General features: G+C 41.9%; 1 protein-coding gene across 4 annotated transcripts in view; it reads left to right on the forward strand.

Annotated features, from left to right (window-relative positions):
- The window catches only part of LOC118090495 (phosphatase and actin regulator 1), a 127,738-nt gene that overhangs the window by 11,101 nt on the left and 92,117 nt on the right, over window positions 1-24,520 (forward strand). The window contains exon 1 of one of the 4 annotated variants that reach the window (XM_088675178.1): window positions 7,844-8,165. The exons of 2 other annotated variants lie outside the window; for them this stretch is intronic. In XM_088675178.1, the coding sequence (XP_088531304.1) occupies window positions 7,913-8,165 (253 nt within the window). In that variant the 5' untranslated portion in view covers window positions 7,844-7,912. Of the gene's footprint in view, window positions 1-7,843; window positions 8,166-24,520 lie in introns of those variants that run through there. One more of the 4 variants, XM_035126288.3, reaches the window with a different exon arrangement.

A 24,520-nucleotide genomic window follows, 5' to 3' on the forward strand; every position in this document is an offset into this window, starting at 1 on the left:
GCTCATACCAAAATAAAAACTTAGTTGGTCTTTAAGGTGCTACTGAAGAAATTTTTTTAGAATAAAGAATGATAGCCTAATTTATCCTTAAAACATCCGCTCAAAAAGCTCTGTGGCCAGCCAGGGATCTGAACTCCAGTCTTCCTGAGCTACACCACAATGCCATATATTGGCGAAACAGCCAGACACTGGGTAAAATTTGCCCACCCTTTAATTTCAAAAGGAACTGAAGTGAAAACGTCAGCCAAAAATTTGCAGAGAAGAAAAAGGAGAAAGCAGCCGCCTTACAATGATCCAGATGTTTTGCTTAGAATAAGCTTCATTGACCTGGAAGTGCATCAACATTCTCATTGAAGCATGGTTAATGCTTTTGATAGGGTTTGTTTCAGGATGTTTGGTTTGAATTCCAATGCCTTTCACGTTGCCTGCAGAGTCATACAGAGAGAGCATTTAAAGATGAGGATGTTGTATAATTTTAAGCATACATTTATATGTATAAAGCATGTCACGTGCAGCTGTTTCCCCTCCCCAGCTGCGAGATTCATATTCTTCAATCAGTTATATGGTAAACCTCCCCCCCCCCTCATTCTGGTAACTTCAGTTTACTAAAAATCTTTTTTTTTAATAATAATTTTTATTAATTTTATACAGACAAGACAAACAAAACATACAATATAGCACTGTCCCTTCGTTTTCCCTCCACCCACCGGTCCACCTCTGCCACCGGTAGTACCCGTGTGCGTTAAGAATCAAAGGGGTCCATTATAAGTTGGGTTTGGCCTCCCCCCTCCCTCCTCCCCCCACATCCCCTCCCTGCCACTGAAAGGACAGGAATGGAGGAGCTCTGAGGATTGGTTTCCCCCAGCTCTTTCATAAACATACTTAAACAAATACAAACACAACAACAATAGGGAAAAAATATAATTTCCCAATTCTTATTATCTTAACATTATAATTGTGACTTCCTCGATACTCTTCCTCCTGGTATTCCTGACAATCTCTAGTTACTTATGGCGGGTTTTCTATTCCAATTCAAAATCCTTTTCTTATAATATTAACTTAATCCTCCTCCTTTTCCATGCTGCCCTCCCACAGGACCCCTCCTGCCACAAGAGGAACCCGTAGGGCACAGCACTTCCAAGGTTCCATTATTGTGTCTGGGTTTCTTTCCACCCCCTCCTCACCCCTCTGAGCACCCCCTGCCACTGGGTGTCTCAGAGTAAGGAGAGGAGGATAAGCAGCTCTCTGCCCAGACACCTATCTGAACTCACAAAAATTAGTATTAACCTAAAAATTCTTTCCTCAGCCATTCTTCTAACTCCCTCCAGAAAACACAGCTTTTTTTTTCTTTTTTACCCTCCATCCCCTCTCCCTAAGTCTTTTCCCCCAATTGGATCAGCATTTCCGTTAGCAGGCCAAGATTTCGAAAACCGTCTTTCAAAAGCCAAAACAAAACCTTTTAACTAAAATTTTCACCCCACACCAGTTCTTTCCCAGTTCCATCTCCAGGCCTTTGTCCCCCCCTGCCCCTGTCCTTCCCATCCCTCAATGACATCACCCCACATTTTAGCCCCTCCAGGGTCTTCAGTTCCATTGATCTTCATGTTCCTTTGCTTCTCATTTTCTTGCTCTGCTTGTTTTTCTTCCTTTTGAAATTCATGCTTTGCTCCATCCCAAACATATTTTTTATAGTCCAAGTCCCCTTCAAGATTCTCATCAGGTTGTTTCTCCTCACACACAGTCTCAAACTCAACAGTCTCCAAATCCAAATTATCCTCTAAGTCCTGAACTTGGACTTCATCCTCAACTGATGGTAAATTGGGATGTTGCCGTTCCTTGTAAATGTCCTCCCATGTTTGTAGATAGTTCAGCACAGCCTCCTGCAAGGCTCGAGAATACTTTGTTTTCATACTTCTCTTAACCGCAGACAAACAGGAGATAGGGAGCAAAGGGTGCTGGAGAATTCCTTCCTGTTAGACGATCGACTCCATTTTGGCTGTTCTTTTCCTTTGTCTTTAACTCAATCACAAATCCATTCTTAATTCCAATTTAAATAGTTCTACCACATTTTCAGTCAATTTTTACTGTTCACAGCAATGCAATAAATCCACCCGGTCTTTTGACAGTTTGACAGCTTTTGACAGCTGTCAAAACGCTCTTCCCCTTAATAATGCTGTACCTCAAGGGGTGCCGGACTCGGGAGCTGAGAAGGTTCAAAAAAGTCTTTCTTTCTCTCGGGTCCACCGTCCCAGAAACTTTTTCATCTTTCGGCTTGGGTTTATTTAAAGCGCCTCCCGGTTTACCATTAGGAAGAGACCGACTTCCGTTTCTTTAAAGTCTCTCCTATTTTTCCAATTGGTGATTTTAAAGTCCAAATAAAAATTCCACTTACTTTATGGAAACCTTTAATTTTGTTTGGAAGAATCCGCCGCTTGCCGGGTCAGGACTCGGAGCTTCGCTTCTCGGAGGTAAGATATAGCCCAAAATGGCTCCCGCGGTTCCACCCCGCCGGCTCTCGATCGCTCTACTGAGCTCTCGGGCAGCGGGGGATCCGCAAAACGGAGCAGCCGCTGGGCGCGTGAGTCACCGGGACTCTCTACCCGGTGCTTTTACGGGGAGTCCGCTCGCTCTGCGGACTTCCCCCCCCCTCCGCGAGGCCAGGGACTTCGGCACGCGAAGTCCCTGCGTCCTTCTCTCCGCCGCGACAGACCGGAAGTCTCAGTTTACTAAAAATCTGAGCATATCCTCTATATCAGAAGCGAGCAATCTCTCTCTCCCCCCCCTCCCGGCATAAGAGCTACATGCAACTGTGGGGGGGCGTAGCATGGCAGTGGGCATGACCATTCACACATGCACAGCCACACTCATGCACATGCACTTTCTTTCTGGTTACTGTCGGGGGACCTGTATACTGCATATTAATTCGTGATTTGCATGCATTCTGATTTGTTTGTGGGAAGGTTGTACGATATCAGATCAAGCAATTGTTTTCCTGTCACTTTCCCTTCTGCCAAAAGTCCAATGTTTTGGAAGTGAGCTTATTGTGCGAGAGTGCAGATCCACTTTTGCCAGTATACACCTGAATCCCACCTGCAAAATAACAGTCTGGACTACCCCCCCTCTCTCTTAACTACCTTTTTCTCCCTTCTTTCCCTCTATCCTTTCCCCTTCTGCCCCTCCTTAATTTTTTTCTCAAAAAACCTTTTATTTCAACAACCCCCACTTCCACCATCACCAAATGAAATGAAGCAGCACTATTTTTTTTCTGTTTAGCACCCTGAAAGCAAGGCAGACATTGCAAGCATGAAATAGATGGAATAAAAGTTTTCCTTTGCTAATATGAAGCAGAGCAAGTAAAGTAACCAGTTTTTCTGTCGCCATTCCCTTCCCTTCTCCTCCTTACTCAAAGCATTGTATTGAACTAAATTCAGCTCAGCATAGACCCGTTGAAATTAAAGGACCTAAGGTAGTCATGTCCAGAAATTTTATTAGGATTACTCTGAGAAGAACTTGGAGGAATACAATCCAGTGAATGTTCAACCCACCTGAGCAGCCAAACAGGTCACCGAGTCATGGCTTTCCCCATTAGGGTGAGATGCATTGTATTTCTGTTTAAATTATAGTAACTACTTCTAAATTTACCTGTGTTCATTCAAAATCGCATATGTAATTTTTATGCAAATCTGATTCCATTTTGTCCTTTCTTTAGGGTGATATATTTTCTCTTTTCTAATGATGTGTAGGTGCTCACCTAACATGCATTTATGAAAGGTGAGATACTGCAACCCTTTGGCTGATTATCTGGGGGATAAAAGCTCTACTGAACTCAGTTGTACTTACTTCTAGGTAGACAGGTACAGGATTGCACTGTAAGTGAGGAGCAGGGAAGAAATAGCAGGCTGTGGCCATTTTGTTTTGCAAGGACCTAAATGTTCTCCAAAGGGGAAACATGTGTTCCAGCATCTCATCCTACCCTCCACCAAGGTTCCTCAACCTTTGTCACCAAAGTCTCTTCACATACATTTTCATGCTGTGCAAAAGAGCTTACATTTGTTCAGAGGGGGAGTGAGTTTCCAGAAAATATATTAATTATACTGTCAAAAATATTTCGGTGCTTTGCATTCTAGCCAACCAAAGGTCACAAATAGAAACAGCATTCTATTCATAGAGTAGAAATTGACTTGTCTTTTTTTCTTTTTCTTTTCTTTTTTTGTTCCTGGTAACGAGGGGAAAATTTAGTGCCATGTGATTGACAACTGGTGCTAAGTCAAGCAGAGTGTAGGCAGGTTCTGTGAAAGGCTCTACTCCCTTCTGCAGGTCTACCTAAGTCTTCCTCCACAGCAGCCTCTCTGCTCCCAGATTGTCCCAGTTGGCAGATATTCTCTCTTGTTGGGGACAGGTTCAGAGGCTTTTTCCCAGCCAGAACTCAATGGAACTCAATTCTGGGTCCCCTCAGGTGGGTGCCATTGCCACTCTACGAGAATGAGGGAGGTGTTCGTGGTGAGTTCCGGTACCTCTTTTTCCAGAAAAATAGCACTGTTCAGAGGGACAATCTGTTCACTAGATTTGTGGTTGTTTTGCTTTTTCCTCCTTCCCTATTAGGGACATGATTACTTTACAGTCCAGTCCAGACTGAAATGTATTCATTCGAATTCATTTCAAACCCCACAGAACATAGCTATCTACTCATATTTTCTTTTGCTAATTTATTTGCAGCCTAGGACCCTCGTACCTACAGGACCGCCTCTCCTGGTAATGCCCCGCAGAGGAGAGGACCTTAAGGTCCATAAATAGCAACACTCTAGAGGTCCCGGGCCCTAAGGAAGTCAGATTAGCCTCAACCAGGGCCAGGGCCTTTTCTACACTGGCTCTGGCCTGGTGGAACGCTCTGTCTCATGAGACCAGGGCCCTGCAGGATCTGATTTCTTTCTGCAGGACCAGTAAGACAGAGTTGTTCCGCCTGGCCTTTGGCTTGGAATCAGCCTGATCAATGTCCACACCTGATGCTATGAAAACTTGTATGGTGTGATCCCTGCCCACCCGTAAGCCTTGCCTCTTTTGTGGCCTCCTTTGGCACACAGGAAAACAAATGTCCCTTCCATCTGTAAGACATTGTGTTCTTGCAGTTGCATGTTCTTATTTATGCTCATATGGGCTTATATTCACCACAACACAATAATATATATGCATTGTTAAGCAAGTTTATTCTCTCTCCCCCCCCCGCCCCCGCCATTTGTTGGCTCAATATGACCTCAGCAGCCACTACACCAAACGCCCCCAAATCCTGTATAATGTTTTTCTCTCTCTTAGCATGCATAACAGATGTTTGCCCCAATGGACCTTTCTATGTTTATTTTTCATACATGCCCCTACCATTCCCCACACATTCATCCCCCATGCTTCACACTTCCTGGATCAAATATGTTCCATCCCCCTCCAGCATTAATCATTATTTCATGTGGAAATGAATGGTATTTTCCAAGCATTTATGTTGTTTTTAATAAACCGTCTTGAGTTTCTTCTTCAGGAAATCAGGGTATAACATTTTAAAAATATAATAGCACATTCGCTGCCTAGAAAGTTAAGTCCTGTCAATTGAATTGCAAGCATACAAGATGCTAGGTGTTGCACTGAGTAATGTGAAAGTTAGCAGCTTCAATGCAGTTTTCTGTCACCATCCTATGACCAAAACTGATGAGTCTATTGGGGTGGGGGGACAATTAAACACCTGATTAAGTTATTGTTCAGGCGTTTTGCTTCTTGAATTGGTGTTCCCTCCCACCCCACCCCAAAAAACCCTCATCTTTGGTTGGATGTGCATCTGTCAGCTGGTCTTTGGAATTCTTAATACATACGCAGATTGCAGTTTTTAATTAAAGCTGGAGGAGAGGAGTTGTATAGTTGCATAAATCTGCTTTTTCTGCTGTCACAATGCAACCTGATTTTTTAAAAAGTGTAAGTCAATATGAACAGTTCCACTGCTCCAGTAACTTTTGCTGAAAAATGAACTCCATTTACTCAATACCGTGTTTCTCCAAAAATAAGACACCGTCTTATATTTATTTTTCTTCAAAAAACAAAACGGTGGCTTATTTTCAGGGGATGTCTTATTTTTTTTATTAAGTATGGTACAGTTTAACCTACAAGGTTAAACTGCCTATCACTATGGCTTATTTTCGGAGAAACACGGTATTGTGACTCATTTAGAAAAAAAACAAATTTCTTATCCCAGTATAAGATAATGGAATGCTCCTCTGTTGTTTGTATTCAGCAAAGCCATTTTCCCCTTGGCCTTTGCACATTCTTGTCCCTTCTTGCATCCTCTGTGGCCTATCTTTTAAAACACAAACAGCTATTTCTGTCCAGTGTTTCACAACGATGCCCATTGATAGCGGCTGGCAGGGCCTGGTGACATCGGGGCAAGCTCTTCAAAAATGGGAATCCTCCCTCCCTGGCTAATGCCGTCCAGGGGTCACCAGGAAGAGCAGACCCTCTGAATCCCTTGCCGACTGCTAATCTCAGGATGAATGCCCTCTTTTTGTTCCCATCAGCCCCTTTTGCAAAGTGCAGCTGACCCCAAGAGCTGCAGTATCTCCCTTGGATACTTATAGTCTAGGCTGGATCTCCCCGCCACCAGTGGCCATCACAAAGTGACCTAAGCCAAGTCCAGTCTTTTGTCTGTCACTTTGCTGTCTAGCTCACTCAGAGAAATGTTGTCCTCCCACACTGCTTAAGTGGGGTGGCTCCCTCTGCTAAAGCTGGTGCTTAAGGAATGAGACCACAGTGGAGAACGCAAAGGAAATGGAAAATGTGACTTTAGGGCCCAGGCACACTTTCCCTTAAGTCCATACCTTTTTTTGCCTCATTTTCAATTTGGTCCAGGGCTGGGTTTTCCCACTTGTGATTTTTTGCCTTGGATTTTACTTGGAGGAAAGACCCCTGAAACCCTGTGTTTTCCCTTTTATTCTTCCTATAACCAATAGTTTACTTTTCATGTGGTCATCAACTCTGCGTGCCCGTGGCAGAGAGTCAGAATCGGGAAAAATCAGAAAGCAAGCTAATCAGAAAACCAGATAACCAGAAAGCAGATGAATCAGAAAATCATTTGACATATACAAAAGGAGCCAGGACCCTTCTAACACACATGCTTTGCAGATACAGTATTTCATTTGATCACATTTTTTTATATGAGCACTAAACAGGGGAAAGTAAATAAAATAAAATTTAAGCATGCCTGGAAAACTGAAAAAAATTATCCTGCAGGGGTAGGCAGGTGGGAGCTCCTAGAAAATAAACATGCAAATTCCTGTACAGGAGCAATTTTAGAATCAGTTCAGAAGAGGGACAATTTTTTAAATTGGGTTTTCCACAGATTGATGTTTATTCAAATTCAGCAATAAATAGCAGGTTTACTTGGGGGGAGGGAGCCACCTCTCAGACCCATGATAATAGATCAATACAAAATACAATACTAGATATCACAGGACAAAGAAAAACACAGGACTGCTATGTGGGTCGAAGAGTGCAGCCCACGGTTTGCCTTCTGCTTGTGCCCCATAGAGGGGAATTGAGAAGGAGGGCTCTTGTGGCTTGCCAGTGAGTATGTGTGGCATTTGTTTTGCAAGGTGAGATGAGGTGACACAGGTATAGTTGGACAAGAGCATCCTGCAGCTCCAGTCATTCTGATTGGTTAAGGCAGCGGGGTCACATAGGTCAATCAAGGCTCACCTACGCTTCCCTCCTCTCTCTCCCTCTCTCTCACTCTCTGCCTCTTCCCCCATCCTGTCATCTCTCTCTCCCCCTCCCTCTCCTTTTAATCCTTGTGTGTGATGGGGGTGTGAGTGAGAGAGGGGGGGGAGAGTTGCGTGTGTGTGTGTGTGTGGCAGAGAGAGGCTAAGGCGAAAGTGAGCGGATGGCGGACTCCACACACACCAAGCAGCCTGGGATGCTTTCCTTTTCATCCCTTTCCGGCCGCAGGGATGGCTCCTCTCCAGACCAGAGTGAGGAGAAGCCTAAAAAAAGAGCTTTCTATCTGGTGAGGATGAAGCCACTGAAAGAGCCTATTACGAACAACAACAACGTGTCTTTTGTGATACACTGTCACATAGGCAAGGAGATCAAGCACATATGCAGCAACTGCAGTCGCGGAGAGGAAGCCCGTGACGGTGAGTGCTCTGATCTTTAGTCTGTATTATATGAGAGAGAGAGAGAGAGAGAGAGAGAGAGAGAGAGAGAGAGAGAGAGAGAGAGCAGTTTTTTCCCGGTGGTGATTGTGTATATGCATAGGTGCCTGACTCCCAATTACTGGCTGCTAGTAAGCTTGCTACTTAAGGGACTCTGGGAGGAGGGAGAAAAGTAGAGAGGCAGGGAATAAGATGGGTTTGGCAGCTATTTGGCATGCCAAGCAGAGGGGAAAAGCAAAACGAACCTTGTTTCTTTTACCTTCATTTGCCTTTGCCCAGCAGCACCCACAGAGCAGAGTCCTCTCTCCTTGTATCTGCAACGGAAACGGCTCCGTGAATTGCTTGCTTTTCCATCATCATCATCATGGCTTGCTTAAACTAGTCTTTTTCATCTGGGCTATATCAACTCCCCACCCCCTCCTTCTATCAACATGCCGCAGTCAGAGTTTACTTGACTTAATTATTGGAATTTGGGAGAGGGCTTTTGGTGTGTGATTCCCCCCCCCCCCGCGCGCGTTGTGCTGCTACCTCCAAACACACACACACATATCATATACTGGGATGTGTGCAGAGTTATTGGATGGAATCTTACTGGGATTAGTGTGGCGCCTTTTGTATCAGACGGTTGCCAACTGCTCTCCTTTGACACTACCGAGTGTAACATTCAAAGAGGGGTGCATTCAGATAGAGTCCAATAGGGGTTTTATACAGGTAAGCAGATCTGTTCTGTGTGTATCTCTGTAAAGAACAAACAAAATGTTTTTGAATGAGCAATGAGAGCCTCTTAGGATTTTGCCAGAGTCAGCAACTTACAGAGGCAGAAAGCTACAAGAGGCATAAAATCCAGCCCAAACAAAAACATCTTTGGAGATGTTGCTAGCCATATCTTCTTGCCATGGGATTTGCTGTGGGGTTTTTTTCTTTTCTTTTTTTGTTCATGATGTTTCATGTTTTATTTAAAATACAACTGCACTTGAGTTAGAAGCCGCTGAGTTGGGTAAGCTAGCAGAGATTGTTTCCTGAAGGTCAGTGAAAGGTTTTTGATTTGGAAATGTGAGTAGGAACCCCCCCCCCCAAATAACTCTCAGAGCTGTTTGTTATCTGCAGTTGCCACCAGTTTAGTTCCCCCTTTTTTTTAACATTTGGGATGAATTTTGCATTGTTAAAAAGTAAATTTATTCATTCTGTTTCGGTGAATTAAATATTTTCTGGATCCTGGCAGTTCCTTGTCACCCAAAGCAGGGCAGTTGCAATGAAATAGTTGTGGTGGTTTGTTTCCCTCCCACCCCAAAATGTATTTCATATAATGGAGATATGCTAGCATAATTACTTTCTTTATATTAACTTGCATGGTTCAGTTTTGTGGGGGGCAACAGTAAAGTAAAAATAGAGAAAGAGTGATCTAAAATGTCCTTTCAATTGCACTACGGTACCAAAGAAGAGCACTTGGTCATTCAGTATATTTTGCTCTGATTTCCGCCCCCACCCCTTCTGCTTATTATTGATGACAGCAGAGACCACTGGAAATGGAACCTGAAGATTTGCCAGGCAGGAGCAGCAAGTGCCTTAAAACCTTAACATGATTCATTTATTCCCCCCTAAAGCAGGCTAAACCACTTATTTGAAATATACGCTGACTGTTTTAATTAAATCTGCCTCAAAATGCATTGCATCAGCCCCATTTATTATCACCACCCCTGGACTCAGATTTCTAGAAGCTAGTGTAAGAGGGCAAGTGGAGCTGATCTTACTTTAATGTATGTAAGCATGCATATCTTTAAAACATAGTCTCTGGTTCCAAACACATTTCAACAAGAAGGACAATAACCTGACCTTTTTCATGTCAGTCAGTAGAGCTTTTACTTGGCAATAGAATATTTAGTAGTGCCATATCTGAGGGTAGAAAAGTGCTAACCATAGAAATGTGGAAGGGCATGACATAAATGGAGCTATCCAGCGGGTAATTTTTTGAGACTACTTGTAATGTTGATTTCATTAGGATTAGGCACATCAGTTGTATATTGCCGGTGCCTGTTGCTGATAGTGGAGGGTCCCATCAGTGAGGAACTTACCTTGTGAAGCCAAGCTGAAACTGTGTACCTATGCTTTTCTGCAAGTCCCATTCACTTCAATGGAATTCTCTGTGGTGTTTTGCCCGTACCTTGTAAACACAAGGAATATGAGTCCTTACCACAGATTTGTAGAAATGTAAGGTGTTGGTGATTGCAGAGTAGCACAAGTTTTCCTGGAATGTATCACAAAATAGAATGTAAACAAGCTTTTTGGATGGGCATCTTCTTCCTCGGAGGAAGGAGGCAGCAAGGTCCCCATTCTATAGTCTGTTCCTTTCTTGGGCTAGGAAACAAGCACTCGTGTCCTGCTTATCAGCTTCTCATAGGTTGGCCAGTGTGAGAACACAGTGCTGGACAAAGATGGACCATTGGCCTGATTCATTTGGGCTTCTTATGTCCTCAGTGTTTTGTGTTTCAGACACTGCCCTATTCTTCCTCTGACCTTCCATCTTTCTTGGCTTTCTGTTCACCATCATAAGAAAAAGAGGGTAGAAGAAAGATCCTTGTCCGAGGGCTGAGTGTCACACCATTGTGGGATTTGCATTGCTTTCCCACCCTTGCCAGGGTGCAACTCCAACCCTTTCCCCTTGAGAAGGAAACATTAAGCAGTGAACACCCTTCATTCTTTTTCTGTACCTACACCCTTCTATGTACGGGTAAAGTTGATGCCTCACCCACAGTGAGCAATGGCTGGAGAAGACAGACAAATCCACAAGGCCATTTCTACATTTCCCCTCACAATGTGAGGGTAGGACTTATTTATATCGGTCAGTCTCGTGGAAGTCTATTCCATGCCCAGCACCTCTTATGAATGCATGATATACCCAGGCAGGCGCGTAGGAAGAGGGGGGCGATGGGAGCACACCGCCCTGGGCAGCGCGATCCCGGTAGGGTGCAATTGCGGCTGTTCCCACCCCCAGAATGTGCGCCACACCCCTGCAGGCGGCCCGCCACGCCCATGTGGGTGGCACGCTCCGCCCCCGGGATGCGCGCCAGCCCCACCCCCGCCTGCTCTCTGCCCCCGGTGCCAGAGCATGAAGCTCCACCACTGGACATACCTCTTATGGTATTGGATCAATGGCCCAACTAACGAAGTACTGTCTATTCTCCAAGAGCAGGTAGTTGCTTTCCAAGGTTCTCTGCCACCCCTGCAATATGATTTTTTTTATTTTTTTAAGGGAAGGAGCCATAGAATCAATCTGGGAGCTTCTTTTCACAAAGCATGTGCTCTACTGCAGTACTGACCTATGAAGCCTTCCTGTTTTCCTTCACTCCTACCAAGACGATTGCCAGTTTTAGTAATGAGCCTTCGCATTTGAGCTGACCTTGATGCCCAGAATCTTTTCCATGATTGCAGTAGGGGCTTTATGCTAGGAGTCTGCACTGTGACTAGTTTGGATGTAGTTTGGATCCTGGTTTTGTGCTTTGGAAAACAGTTCGCCTCAGTCGAAGGCTGCCTGATTTGATTCAGGGTATTTTCCAAGTCTGATTCATTTCCATCCATTCATTACTGGGAAATCAAAAAGTGACTGCAGGCAATAACAGATTTACAGTTGGCCACGCAGGTGCGCATTATGGCAACCCAGAAGTGACCAGAAAAGTGGGCATAACGGAGGAGGGTGAGGGCATAACAGGCTTATTGTGCTCTGCCATTGCGCACAATGACTCGGAATGCAACCCCACACAAATTGTGGGTTGTCTGTATATTATTTTGGCAGAAGTGGATGAAATTTGCTAGCAAACTAGCCTCCTTCAGAGTGGATAAAGCCTGCCAAGTTACAGGCAAATATGTCCAGGTGCTTTTGCACTGGGCACCTTTAAAATTTGATATTTTTGAATGAAATGTCTGCAACTTTTTTATTTGGGTGTGGAATTGGATGAGTATGTTTCTGAGTATGTTAATCCTAACAAAATTCAGAAAGATGGTTGCATTGACTTTCCAGCGAGGGTAGCTGTTACAATTTTAAGGCGGGTGAAAAAAATGAATCACAATATCTCCCCTAGTGTTTTGTGGGCAATTGGTCTGAACATGGCAGACGTGACTAATAGCAGACAAATAGGTTTAGGGCTTTTGGTGCTAAACATCTTTAAAGTTGATTTTGAGGTGGGGAAAACTAAAAGGGATTTGCTTTTTCATAAATTCATTCCCTCTGATTACAAGCTTGATTTGTCAGTCACAACAGAACTCTCCCTCCACCCTCTCTCCCCTCTGGAGTCTGATCTCCTTTCTCTCATCATCCCACCCTTGTGCTATGCTGAGCCAGAGACATCACTTTTGTTTTTAGTAAAGAAGAAAAAATCTGTATCACCAAGGCACCATGAAGGTTTTTAATTGTTTTGGGGGTCGTTTTCATTGGGGGTTTTTTGGGGGGGGGATCGGTTTCCCTGATATTTTGTTGGTTGCTTTTCCATATTTTGGCAGATTCTCCTCTATTTTTGGCTTACCATAGATTTTTGAGCCTTTTGAAGGGGAAATGCTCATGCTTTCTCCTAGCTGACCTGTTGTTGTGTTCTCTTCATGGGGCTGCCCTTGAAGACAGTCCAGGAATTGCAACTAATGCAAAATGCTGCAGCAAGAATGCTGGTAAGGGACAGCAGGCCACAACCATACTGCTCCTAATTTACTTCTACACTGGTTGCCAATTGTTTTCGGGGCCCAATTCCAGCTGCTTACCCTGATGTTTAAAGTCCTAAATGGCCTGGGACCAAAATATCTGCAAGGACATATTTTACTATATCAATCTGTCTATGGTTTAATACCAGCAGATGGAAGCTATCTTGGTGATCCCTATGCACGATGTGGAAGACCAGAGAAAGGCCTTTTCAGTGGTGGCTCCTTTCATGTGGAACTCTCCCCCTACTGAGAGGTGTCTGTAGAATTTTAGGTGGCTGGTTAATATGCACCTTTTCCAGTGGATGTTTGAAGGAGATTGTCTGAATGGATTAGTTGCTGCTGAAGTTGGCAAACTGCTACTTAGTAAGTTGTTGTGTTGCATACTTTAACGACAGTTTATAGAGATTCTTTTTATTTTATTTGACTTCATTGTAAACTGCTCCTGTGGCTTGTGCAAACAGTGGTATGTACAGAATATTTTTTAAAAATAAATATATTATAAAGATGGAATTGAATTTTAAACATTCTCACAGGGAATTCCTTAAGGCATGCCACACCTAATCCATGCCAAATGGTAGCAAGATTCCAGGGGGTTCTGGGCGCTTACCCAGGGTCGTGTTTCTGTTGGCAATTCTGGCACATTGGAGACTGAAGTGTTTTCAGATATTAGGTTCATATACACACGGGTCTAGGTGAAGGAAGTGAGTTCAAGAGGGGCTTGTTCCCTGTAGCAGCATGGCATTGGAGTTCAAGGCATCCTGCACACTATTCCTGTACCTGACTGTCCTAGCCTGTGAAGATGGTTCTACCCCATGTAGCCTCTGCTTGGTCCTTCCTTTCTCCTTCCCAAGAACATTTGCTAAGCCATCCTTCCCCTTTTCCAAACCTGTTTTTTAAAAGGGATGCACTTTTCTGTGACATCATGCCCCCCATCACCTTGGCAACCTCCCAGATCTCCTGTCTCTGTCCGCTCCTTGAAGCAGGGGGGAAATACAGTGGGGGTTTTTTGCATTCCCAGTGGCCCTCAGTGGCCCGGTACCTGGCTCCCCTTTGCTTCTTAATGGCTCTGCACTTAGCTAGCCTGGCCACACTAGTATGCATAATCTAACGCAGGGATTTCTTTTTTTTTTAATATATTTTTTATTAATCATTTTTTCAACAAACATACAAAATACAAAATACATCAAAAACATCAAAATACAAAATACAAAAATACAAAAATCAAACAACATATAACAGAAAAATATATCATTTCTCATCCATTTTAGTACTCATTGTCTTCAGGCTTCCCCAATTCCCTACTATCTGATTTTCATTTTTGTAAACTTCTATAGCAGTTTCTAAATCATCTTTCTTTCCCATCATGTAATCCCTTTAAAAACTTCCAAATTAATTCATCTTCATATCATTTACCCTAATTTCAAACTTTTAATCTTCTATTGTTTCCCTAATGCCTTAACCTCTTTACTTTCCTGGATATTCAAACTCTAATTATCGAATACATTCCCTATATACATTTTAAATTTCTTCCAATCTTTTAAAACTTTGTCATTTGTCTGGTCCCGGAGTCTTCCTGTCAATTCTGCCAATTCCATATAGTCCAGCATTTTCATTTGCCATTCCTGCTTCGAAGGCAATTCCTCTTTTTTCCAATATTTTGCTATTAAAATCCTAGCAGCTGTGGTGGCATACATAAACAAATTAACATCATCCTTGGGGATTTCCTCCCCAATTATTCCAAGCAAAAAGGCTTCCGGTTTTTTCAGAAATGTGTTCTTAAACATCTTTTTCAATTCATTATAAATCATTTCCCAGAAGCCTTTTATCTTAGGGCATGTCCACCACATATGGTAGAATGAGCCAACATCCTGTTTACATTTCCAGCATTTATTGTCGCCTTTGTGGTACATTTTAGCTAGCTTGACCGGCGTCAGATACCATCTATACATCATTTTCATCAAATTTTCCTTCAACACCGTGCAAGCCGTAAATTTCATACCTTTCTTCCACAATTTTTCCCACTCCGACATCATCACATTATGACCCAGATCCTTGGCCCATTCAATCATAACTGATTTTGTTTGCTCATCTTTCAAATGCCATTCTAACAACAAATTATACATTCTGGACAAATTCTTGTGATCTGTCTCTAATAACTCCATCTCTAATTTCGATTTTTCTGATTGGAATCCTAATTTTTTGTCTAACTTGAATGCTTCATTTATCTGCACATACTGAAACCAGTCACTCAACCTATCTTTCAATTGTTCGTATGGCCTTAACTTAAAGTGGTTTCCCACTTCCATCAGGATGTCTTTGTATTTCAACCTATTCTCATCCATATTTGTCCTTTTAGGTTTCTTTGCCTCAAGTGGTGAGATCCACCTAGGAGTTCTCCTTTCCAACAAATCCTTATATCTCATTCAGACATTAAACAATGATTTCCTAATTATATGGTTTTTAAAACCTTTATGCAATTTCACTTTATCATACCATAAATATGCATGCCAACCAAATGCATTATCATGACCCTCTAAATCCAACAAATCATCATTATCTAACAAAAACCAATCTTTCAACCAACAAAAGGCAGCAGCTTCAAAATAAATCTTTAAGTCCGGCAGGGAAAATCCTCCTCTTTCTTTAACATCAGTCAAAAGTTTATATTTAATTCTTGGCTTCTTCCCCTGCCAGACAAATTTAGACAATATCTTCTGCCATTCTTGAAAACATTTCATTTTATCAACTATCGGTAGGGCCTGAAATAAAAACAACATTCTCGGCAAAACATTCATTTTAACAGTTGCTATTCTACCCATTAAAGACAAATTTAACCTCGTCCATACTTCCAAATCTCTCTGGATTTCTTTCCATAATTTCTCATAATTGTCTTTATACAAGTTCAAATTTTTTGACGTCATATTAACTCCTAGATATTTCACCTTTTTTACACACTTCAGTCCTGTGCATTCCTCTATATTTTGTCTCTCTTGTAATGTCAAATTTTTATCCAATACTTTAGTTTTCCCTTTGTTCAGCTTAAAACCCGCCACACTGCCAAATTCTTGAACGCAGGGATTTCTTGTCTGACAGCTAATATTTGGGATATGAAGGGGAAATATAATCTAAATACTATTGTTCATTAAATTCTACCATTCACAGACTCTAGCAGTTATGAGTGCCCTTGCACGGATAAACTCTGTTACCCCAAATCTGTAACGAGCAAGTGTTCACAGAGAATCACGAAGTCTCTAGATTGCAATTCAGCCCCGTTCCTGTATATTGGGGATAGAGCATGTTTGGTCCTGCAGATGTTGTTGGACTCCAACTCCCATCAGCCCCAGCAAGCACGGTCAGTTGGAACTCCAGCTACATCTGGAGAGCCACAGATTCCTTATCCCTGATTTAGGATACTAGAAAGACATAAAGAGTGATGGTGTTCGTCTTGCATACCACAAATGGGGTGGGGGTTATACGAGGGCTTATTGCGAAAATATAAATGTTTGGCCACACAACATTTGACCAAAGATGATGTAGGCTTCCGTGCTTATTTAAGCAAGCATGTTCTAGCTATCAGTCCCCAATAAATAATAACCTTTAGCTATTAACCAAGCCAGCCCAGAGAAAATGCTAGTATCTTCATTGATGGCCATAACATTACTTTTAATGGCTGGCTTCAATGAGCTCAATACCTAGGCATCCAGCGTTTAGCTCTTCAATAGATTCTCTTTGTGGCAATAAGCAAGTTTGTCCTCTGTGACATATCCCTAAAATGTTGAGCCTAGCGCTCTAAAGCATCGCCGTAACTTTGATGCACCTCTTCACCCTGGCTTGTGGAAATTGAAGAATTGATTTTGGTGTCTTCCCTGTAATTTGTTGTATTGGATTATTGTTTGGGGGTGATGAGTGGGGTCTTCGATGTTTATCATTGTTTTAATAGCATTGTGCGTTTTATATACTGCAACCTTTCCTGTGAAATTCTGGTGAAAGGTGTGTAAGAAATATGAGAGATCAGAACAAACTAATAACAACCATTTTATTTCAGATACCTATGAAAATTATAATCAGTAAAGTACCGTTTCATAGGTACCCTTTCTAGAGAGCTGTATTGAAAATGGTTACAAAAGAAGAGGGTAAAAAAAATGGATAACCAGGAGTAATGTATATGGAGGGCACTATTGTAATAGTGTACAGTATTTACTCCTCTGGCCTTTAGTTCTCTTGTATGTTAAAATATTGTCTTCAGTGCTACATGATTTTATGCAGAAATCAAGCCAACATTTGCTGTAAGACCCTACACTCAGCTCAGCAGATTACACAGTTTGGGATGCTCAGTTGTGAGGAATCAACATGTTAGCTTTGAACTCTCATCCCTAAACCATAAGTGTTTTAGTTTTTCCATGGAAGGAATCCATAACTTGAGAAACATCCAAGAGCCTACACTTTGTGTTCCTAAGCAACCTAGGAAAAATCAAAATATTTCCTATTCTGCTTACATCCCACCTTTCCTCCAAAGAGTTCAATGTGGTGCATATGGTACCCTTTTTATCCTCACAACAACCCTGTGAGGTAGGCCAGTAACTGGTCTGGGGTCACCTGCTCAGTTTCATTGCTGAATGGGGATTTGAACCCTGGTCTCCCAGATCCTAGTCCAACACGCTAACTGCTATACCACACTGGTAACGTACTGTTTTTAGTTTCTAGGTCCAGCTTGAATATTGTCACTGCTGTCACAAAGGCATGCAGAAGTTTGATCTGTGAACCTTTCTTCCTTAAAGGAAAACAGTTTATTGCAATTCCAGCCTGGACTTTAGACTCCTGGGGCAAGGGGGTGGGGAAAGCTTTGCATTTAAATAAAACACGTACTATTAAATTAAACAAGGTGATTATTTTGCTACAAAAGTAATTATTGAATCAAATTGCTGTCTTCAAGGCAGCCTGTAAACCCAGCAGTTTCTCTCCATGCATCATTTCCCTCCCCTCCCCATTACGAATTTGCATACGGCTCAGGATTTTTTTTAAAAAAAACATTTCTTGCCTGACCAGCTCTAAAGTGAAGATAACAAGAGGCAGCTGCTAACCGTCTGAAGCCATCTAAGATCACACTTACCAGTATTCAAAACAGCCCTATTCCAATCTTAAGTGCATCCTTAACAATGGAAGCAAAATTGTCAATAGTAATGTGTAAAGCTTCATAGTACAGTAGATAGCATTTAGGAGAAAATAATGAAAACAAAATTAAGATGGTGTGCAGCTCTGATTTCCATGAGGTTTAGTGTGAAGTGTTTTCTTTTTTTCTTTTGCACACATCCGAGGGCCTAGTTTTCACTGAGTTGGTAACCATGTCAGGATTGTTCTGCGTCAGAGAGGAGGAGGTGTGAATTCAGGGGCTCATCTATCTAAATCCTCCTCCACATTAAAATAAACAAATGCTTCCACATAGAAAATGAGCACATCAGGCTGATGTGCATTTACTTATTTATTTAATTTATGAACCACTTCCCACAGGGACAGTCTGAAAAGACTTTCACAATAAAAAAATCATAGAAATAGATACTTTTTAACTTGTTAAAATCAAGTGACAATATTGCGCATGCACGCACGCAAAGCCCCTTCCTCCTCCACAACACTAATAATAATAATAATAATCATCATCATCATCATCACCACAAAAATGGGGGCAGAACAGCAGGATAAGATAGTGACGAGAACTAAAGCATATTGATGCCCAAATGCATGGGAGAACAAAAATGTTGCCTGGTTATGGGAAGGAGTAAGTGCTGGTACCAAGTGGGTTTCCCTGGGGAGAAACCCACATTCTGTAATTTACCACCTTGGTAAGAATTAGACATGCATTTCGCATTGGCTGGCTTTATAGATTGATTGATTGATTGATTGAACAGTCTATACCACCCTTTATCCGAAGACCACAGGGTGGCTCACAGTATAAAAGCACAAAATACATAGCATAAAAACAATAAATAATAATAATACCCCACACAACATTTAAAAGGCCGTAGATTGTTTAATCAGCCCAAGGGCTGGGAATTGGACAATAGAATGGAGCAATAAATCTTCTCCATTGTCAGCATGTTGATTAAACAAATTTTGGGTATGTTATTACTCTCCTTTGTTTGGCAAATATACCTGTACACTTGAATAAGTTGCCAGACGTATGATAGTGAGGATTTTTCAGCTGATCTTGTAAGGCATTTGCACTGCCAAGTCCCACTAAAATTTCCATTTATTGTCAAAGATCCAAAAGGCCTCCTTGAGACCACGTGACTAAGACTGATGAGCTGAATTACATGTTCAAAGACAGTCTGTGCTTGGGGCTTTGCAAAGGTGCCCTTCCCCTAGGAGACGATGGAAAGCCTCTGGGATATTGACTGAATGTACGGTTGTGGAAGCCCATGAGTATTTGTAATTTTGATGTTTTCTCCGACCATAGACCCATCTGGTTAATTGGAGTAAATCTAATATCTGTTTCATCCATTCTTATATCCAGATGTAACTATAGGGACATTCATGTTCTGGTGTAGAGGGGTACCCAAACGTTTGAGGCCCAGTAGCATATCTGGGAATCTAAGAAGCTGTCATGAGCACCACAAAATATCCATTTCACATAAGAAAAACTGGCTATGCTTGCAATGTTCCCCGCACAAAAAGGCAAAACACCTACCTTTGCAACAAAACAAAAACAAAAACAAAACACAAATATAACACAGATTTTAAAACGAGCAACTGCTACTACCAAACAACCCAAAAACATTTTTACTGAGATACAGCATGATGTAGTTGTCAGAGTGTTTGGTATTGCATGTTGTGGAGGATAATTTTTAGTTTGTTTTAACCCTAGGGCTGAGAGAATGAGAGAACTAGTTACATTTGCCCTCGTGTAAAAAAAAAAAAAGGTTGAGTGATGGGGAGGGGAATGAAAAGGTCTTGTGCGTTGTGATGCAGTGATAATCAATTAAGAGTTACATCATACTTCCGGATTACAAACAGAACAGAGCAATGGGAACTGAGCTGATTATATGTGCGCTGCTGGGATCTTAAAATGGATTCAGCTGGCAAGTTGTGCAAATAAGGAAATAAGCACATTTGCCTCCAACCATGGGACATTTTTTTTTTAGGGTTTTCACAAACTCCTTTACCAAGATTTAATTTATCTGCCTTGGGCAAGGAAACAATTAACGATATTTGTATAGTCCAGCCTTGAATAATTCATAGTCCAGTTAACTGCCCCTGGCAGAAATCTGAAGATCCCTAAATCAAATGGCTGCACACAATCAACTCCTCCCCCCCCCGCCCCCCTGGGCTATGCCTGATATGGAAGAGTACAATTGCACGGCCATTTGGCAAACCATACATTGGAGTATCTGTGGGTCTTCTGACAGCGTTGGAAATCATTTGGGCGTGAGAGATGTAGAGTTTACATTATTGTCAAGGGAGTCCTCTTGGGCAATGAGATGGTTCTTCTTCTGCCAGAGATATCCTCTGTTGCCACTCCACTTCTTGCCTGCCTTTTCACCTTCATTCGGAGCCAGATCACTTCAGGGAAAGGGCAGTGCCCTTTGTCTCCTTCAAACTGCCCTGTTGCAGCCATTAGCCCATAGGCTCTTTTTTTGCAATACAAATGAAGACTGGTCCATTTATTTAATACGTGTATCCTAATGTAAACAGTTTGCTTTCATGCGAAGCTGTGAGAGAAATTGGATTGTAAAGCTGTGGTTTGTGAGGAGGGAGGGGAGCGAGAATGTGTTAGGGCAAAGTGTAAAACATGCACTCCACCAGTGCAATAACTCTATTTTTTCCACCCTCAGGCTTTATTAAGCATGGGAACTTGCAGTGCCATAGGTTTCTGCCTTTATTTGCATTTACTTATATGCTGGCCTTTCTCAGTCTGATGTCCTCCAAATGATAAGAGTGTTGAAGCTCCGGGGGAAGGATTCCAATAAATAAATAAAATAATCTGGCAACACTCCCCATTTCTATGCTGGCCTGTATGCAGTGGTTTCTTTGTCTAAGGCTAGTTCACAGTTGCAACCTGCATGCTAGAAATCCATCAGTCCTCTTACGCTTGGGTCCCTAATTCATCACCAATGTAATACACTTGGAAAACTCAAAGTTAGTCAGTGGAAACAGATTGGTCGTCTTCAGTAAAACCTAATACAAACTGAACACCTTGGCCTACTAGAATCTTTCATGGCTGATTGGCCACATCCAATCTGTTGAGAGGTTTCAGCAGTGGGGGAAACCAAACCTGAAATTGCTTTTGTTTAGTCTAGAAGAGTATCACCGAAAAGTAAATCTATTTTTTAAAATGTTACGAGTATCTTTATTTTATTTTATCTCAGGTTTACAGTCTGAGATCCACATACACTTGGTGGATCTTCATATTATCTTGGCAAATCCTTTATAAGAGATCAAAATACTCCCACAGCAAGAGCACCCACAGCAATGTACTTCAAGTGGCTGAGTTTCTTTTCAAATGTTGGGAGGATAGCAACTGCAGAAACAAAAATCTCAAGAGTCTACAAATGAAACACAAAACATAAATCTATAACCACAAAACCATTATGGAGGTGAGCCAAAGGATATAATATCTCTCACTTACATTATGATTCTAAGAGTATTCTAATCACTTGTCCACAGTAGATGAAGACATCACTCCAGCCATCCCCTTATCACCACTTCTGCACTAAAATCCTATAGCTGTGCTTCTCGTATCAAACGTGTTATCAAATCCTTAGGACTTACCTGATTAGATCCTGTAAATATTGATAAAATAAACAACTCTGGAGTTAACATCTATCTGCGCGTTTATAATTTCAACATGAACGAAGATTCAATACTTTTTAACAAGCAGGGTTGTTATAATAATAAATTGTTGACTTGGAAAGTAGACATTGTTTCTAGTGCAAGTTGGCACTACGTTGTGGTTTGGCATTGTGGTTTGGTGTTAGCAATGTGTCAGCCAGTTTTCTTCTCTCCTTGTCAGAATGCAAAAGGTGCCTGAACCTAACATTTGAAGCACATACCCATATTTAAGTATGGTAGTTTTTTTTTTATAAGCCCCTGTTGTACTTGTCACCCAAATGATAGCTTGTTTTCCAGAGGAAAATGGAAGAATCTTGGTCATGATGGGGTTGTTTCAAAAGTAGGTCAAAAAGAGAGCATCCTATCATGCTATTGCATAAGGCTTCAAAGTACAGCAATGATCTTGGGACGATTTCATTATGTCAGTAGCAATGGGGCATGAGCCATTCAAGAATTACTCAGAATTACTGGATGGGACAATATTTTCCAGATGTTTGGCATGGCTGCCTCTAGGTTCAGCACTCTGTTTCATGTAGCCAGGAAGGAGAAGAAAATCTAGCTTTCAAGTTTTGTGGTACAAGAACAGGATATTAAAAGATTCTGGGGAGGAGAAAGTGTACATGCCAATAATTTTATTACAGATCGTGTATGCCATGATCCTTGCATGTATCTTTCGAAAGTGCTGAGAATTGTTTCCAGGGCTCTTTGGTTGTAGCAAGCTTGAAGCATCTTAAAAATGTAATTTAAATATGCCACTTCAGAGGATCAGTACGAGGATAAAAGTATATTTGAAGGTAATGGAGTGGTCATACTCAAATTGGAGGGGGCAAATTGGAGTAGGTCCACTGGCATCATTGTATTTCAATCATTCGTGAGTAACGTATTCTACTCTGAGCATGACTTAGGCAGATACCGCCTGTTGTCTGTCTGAATGAAGATGGTCTAGAGTTAGACTGTAGCATTGCTCAGGCCAGTAAGCAAGCCTGACCTAGAATCACAGATGGGCAAGGGGAGGTGCAGGAAAAACCACCTGACCCATTCTGACCTCTTGTTGAGGCTTCCTAGTTCAGTTGGAGGGTCACCCGCTAACTTCTCCAGAGAAGATGTGAACCACCCTGAGATCTACGGTTTTGGGCCACATGCAAATTTAATAATAAATAGATAGATGATAGAAGTGTGGTGGTGTGCAAGCTGAAACTTCACCCTCCCAATACACACTTGACATCATTCAGATTGCAGACTACTGCAGCTTTGACAGGTACAGTCATACCTCGGTTTGCGACCGCAATCTGTTCCGTGGAGCCGATCACTCCCCGAATCGGACGCTTCCCCGAATGCGTGTGCGCAAAGTACCGATAGAGCGCTTCTGCGCACACTCGCGCTGCGCAGATCGCTTCTGCACATCTGAGCGCCACGGAATCTGGATGTAAACACTTCCGGGTCTGCGGTGGTCAGAAACCGAAGCGGTCACAAACGGAGGTGGTCGCAAACCGAGGTATGACTGTATTTGCATTTTGATTCCTTGGCATGTCTAGTAATTCAAGCAGACTGCAGCATATCAAGAGCCAAGCATGGTGCATTGCTCAGTGTAGAGATCATGCTTTGCATGCAGAACCTGCCAGGTCCAATCCCCAGGCTCTCCAGTTAAAAGGATCTCAGATAGCAGTGCTAGTAGAGAAAAGACTTCTGCTCAAGTCCTTGGAGAAAATGGTCTGAGTCCGTATAGGGTAGCTCCATATGTGATTTGCCTGTCCCGGTCAATAACTCCAGGTAACAAGCATGTGTTAAGAGCTATATAGGCTGCTACAGAGAGATGTTTTGCTGCCTTGTGTGCTATTAATCCTTTTGTTAACTAAAGGGTTAGACATTCTCAGATTAAACTATCGCTAAGCAGATCTTGATGATACTATAGTCAATAATTTGCATAGTGATGGAGCCTCCAAGTGCACATTAACAAGATAAGTAGGTTGTAGAAATGCCATTGTGGTCTGTTGTGTCCATAATCCATAGCTAGGAACATTTTTCAAGTCATTTATGGGCCATGATGGTATCACTCATCCATGTTATAAGGAGGAATCTCAGCGCATATCACCTGAAGATATAATGATTCTGGAAGAAGCTGTGTTAAGAACAGTTAATACAGTGCATTCTGATACAAAACTAAATGTCTAGCACACTGGCTAATGTTCAGTTATTAACAACGATGTCTAATGTTATGTGATTTATTCTTAACTGGATGAAAGATTAAACAGCACAAAGATACCTTATGCCAAACTTCCAAAAGAACTGAATATTATGACCTGCTTAAAATATGTTGATATTGCACAAAAGAAGCAATAGAGAGCTCCATATTAAGTGGTGTTGTTGTTACAATTACAGACAGGACAGAAAAGGAATAAGGTTGTGGGGAGGGGGAGAAAATGTTGGTGTATGTTGCTTATTTCCATATCCTAAAACTGCAGTTATCCAGAAAGTCTGTGATCCTGCATCATGTAGACTTGCATTTATATGTTTATACTTAACTTATACTGTGACCTAAAGGATTGGCCTGATGTCTTCATAACCTAAACCCAACGAATAAGTAGCTTGGGAATAAGATTCAGTAAGTAGGTTTTAAAAAATTAATTTTTAAAAAATTAATATACTTGCAGGATAAATTCCATCCAGCCCCAATTGCTTGCTTCTTTTGAGTAAATAATTGCTGATCTGGAAGGCGATTGTGTTCTACTATGCTACCCATTGACACAGATCTTATTTCGATAATGAAGTTTGCATATCTGTTGTTGTAAAAGATTGATATTGAGTCTGAAGCCCACTCAAGCATCCCC

This window comes from Zootoca vivipara, chromosome 8, assembly GCF_965207765.1.
Source record: "Zootoca vivipara chromosome 8, rZooViv2.hap1.1, whole genome shotgun sequence".
In the NCBI taxonomy this organism is placed as follows: domain Eukaryota; kingdom Metazoa; phylum Chordata; class Lepidosauria; order Squamata; family Lacertidae; genus Zootoca; species Zootoca vivipara.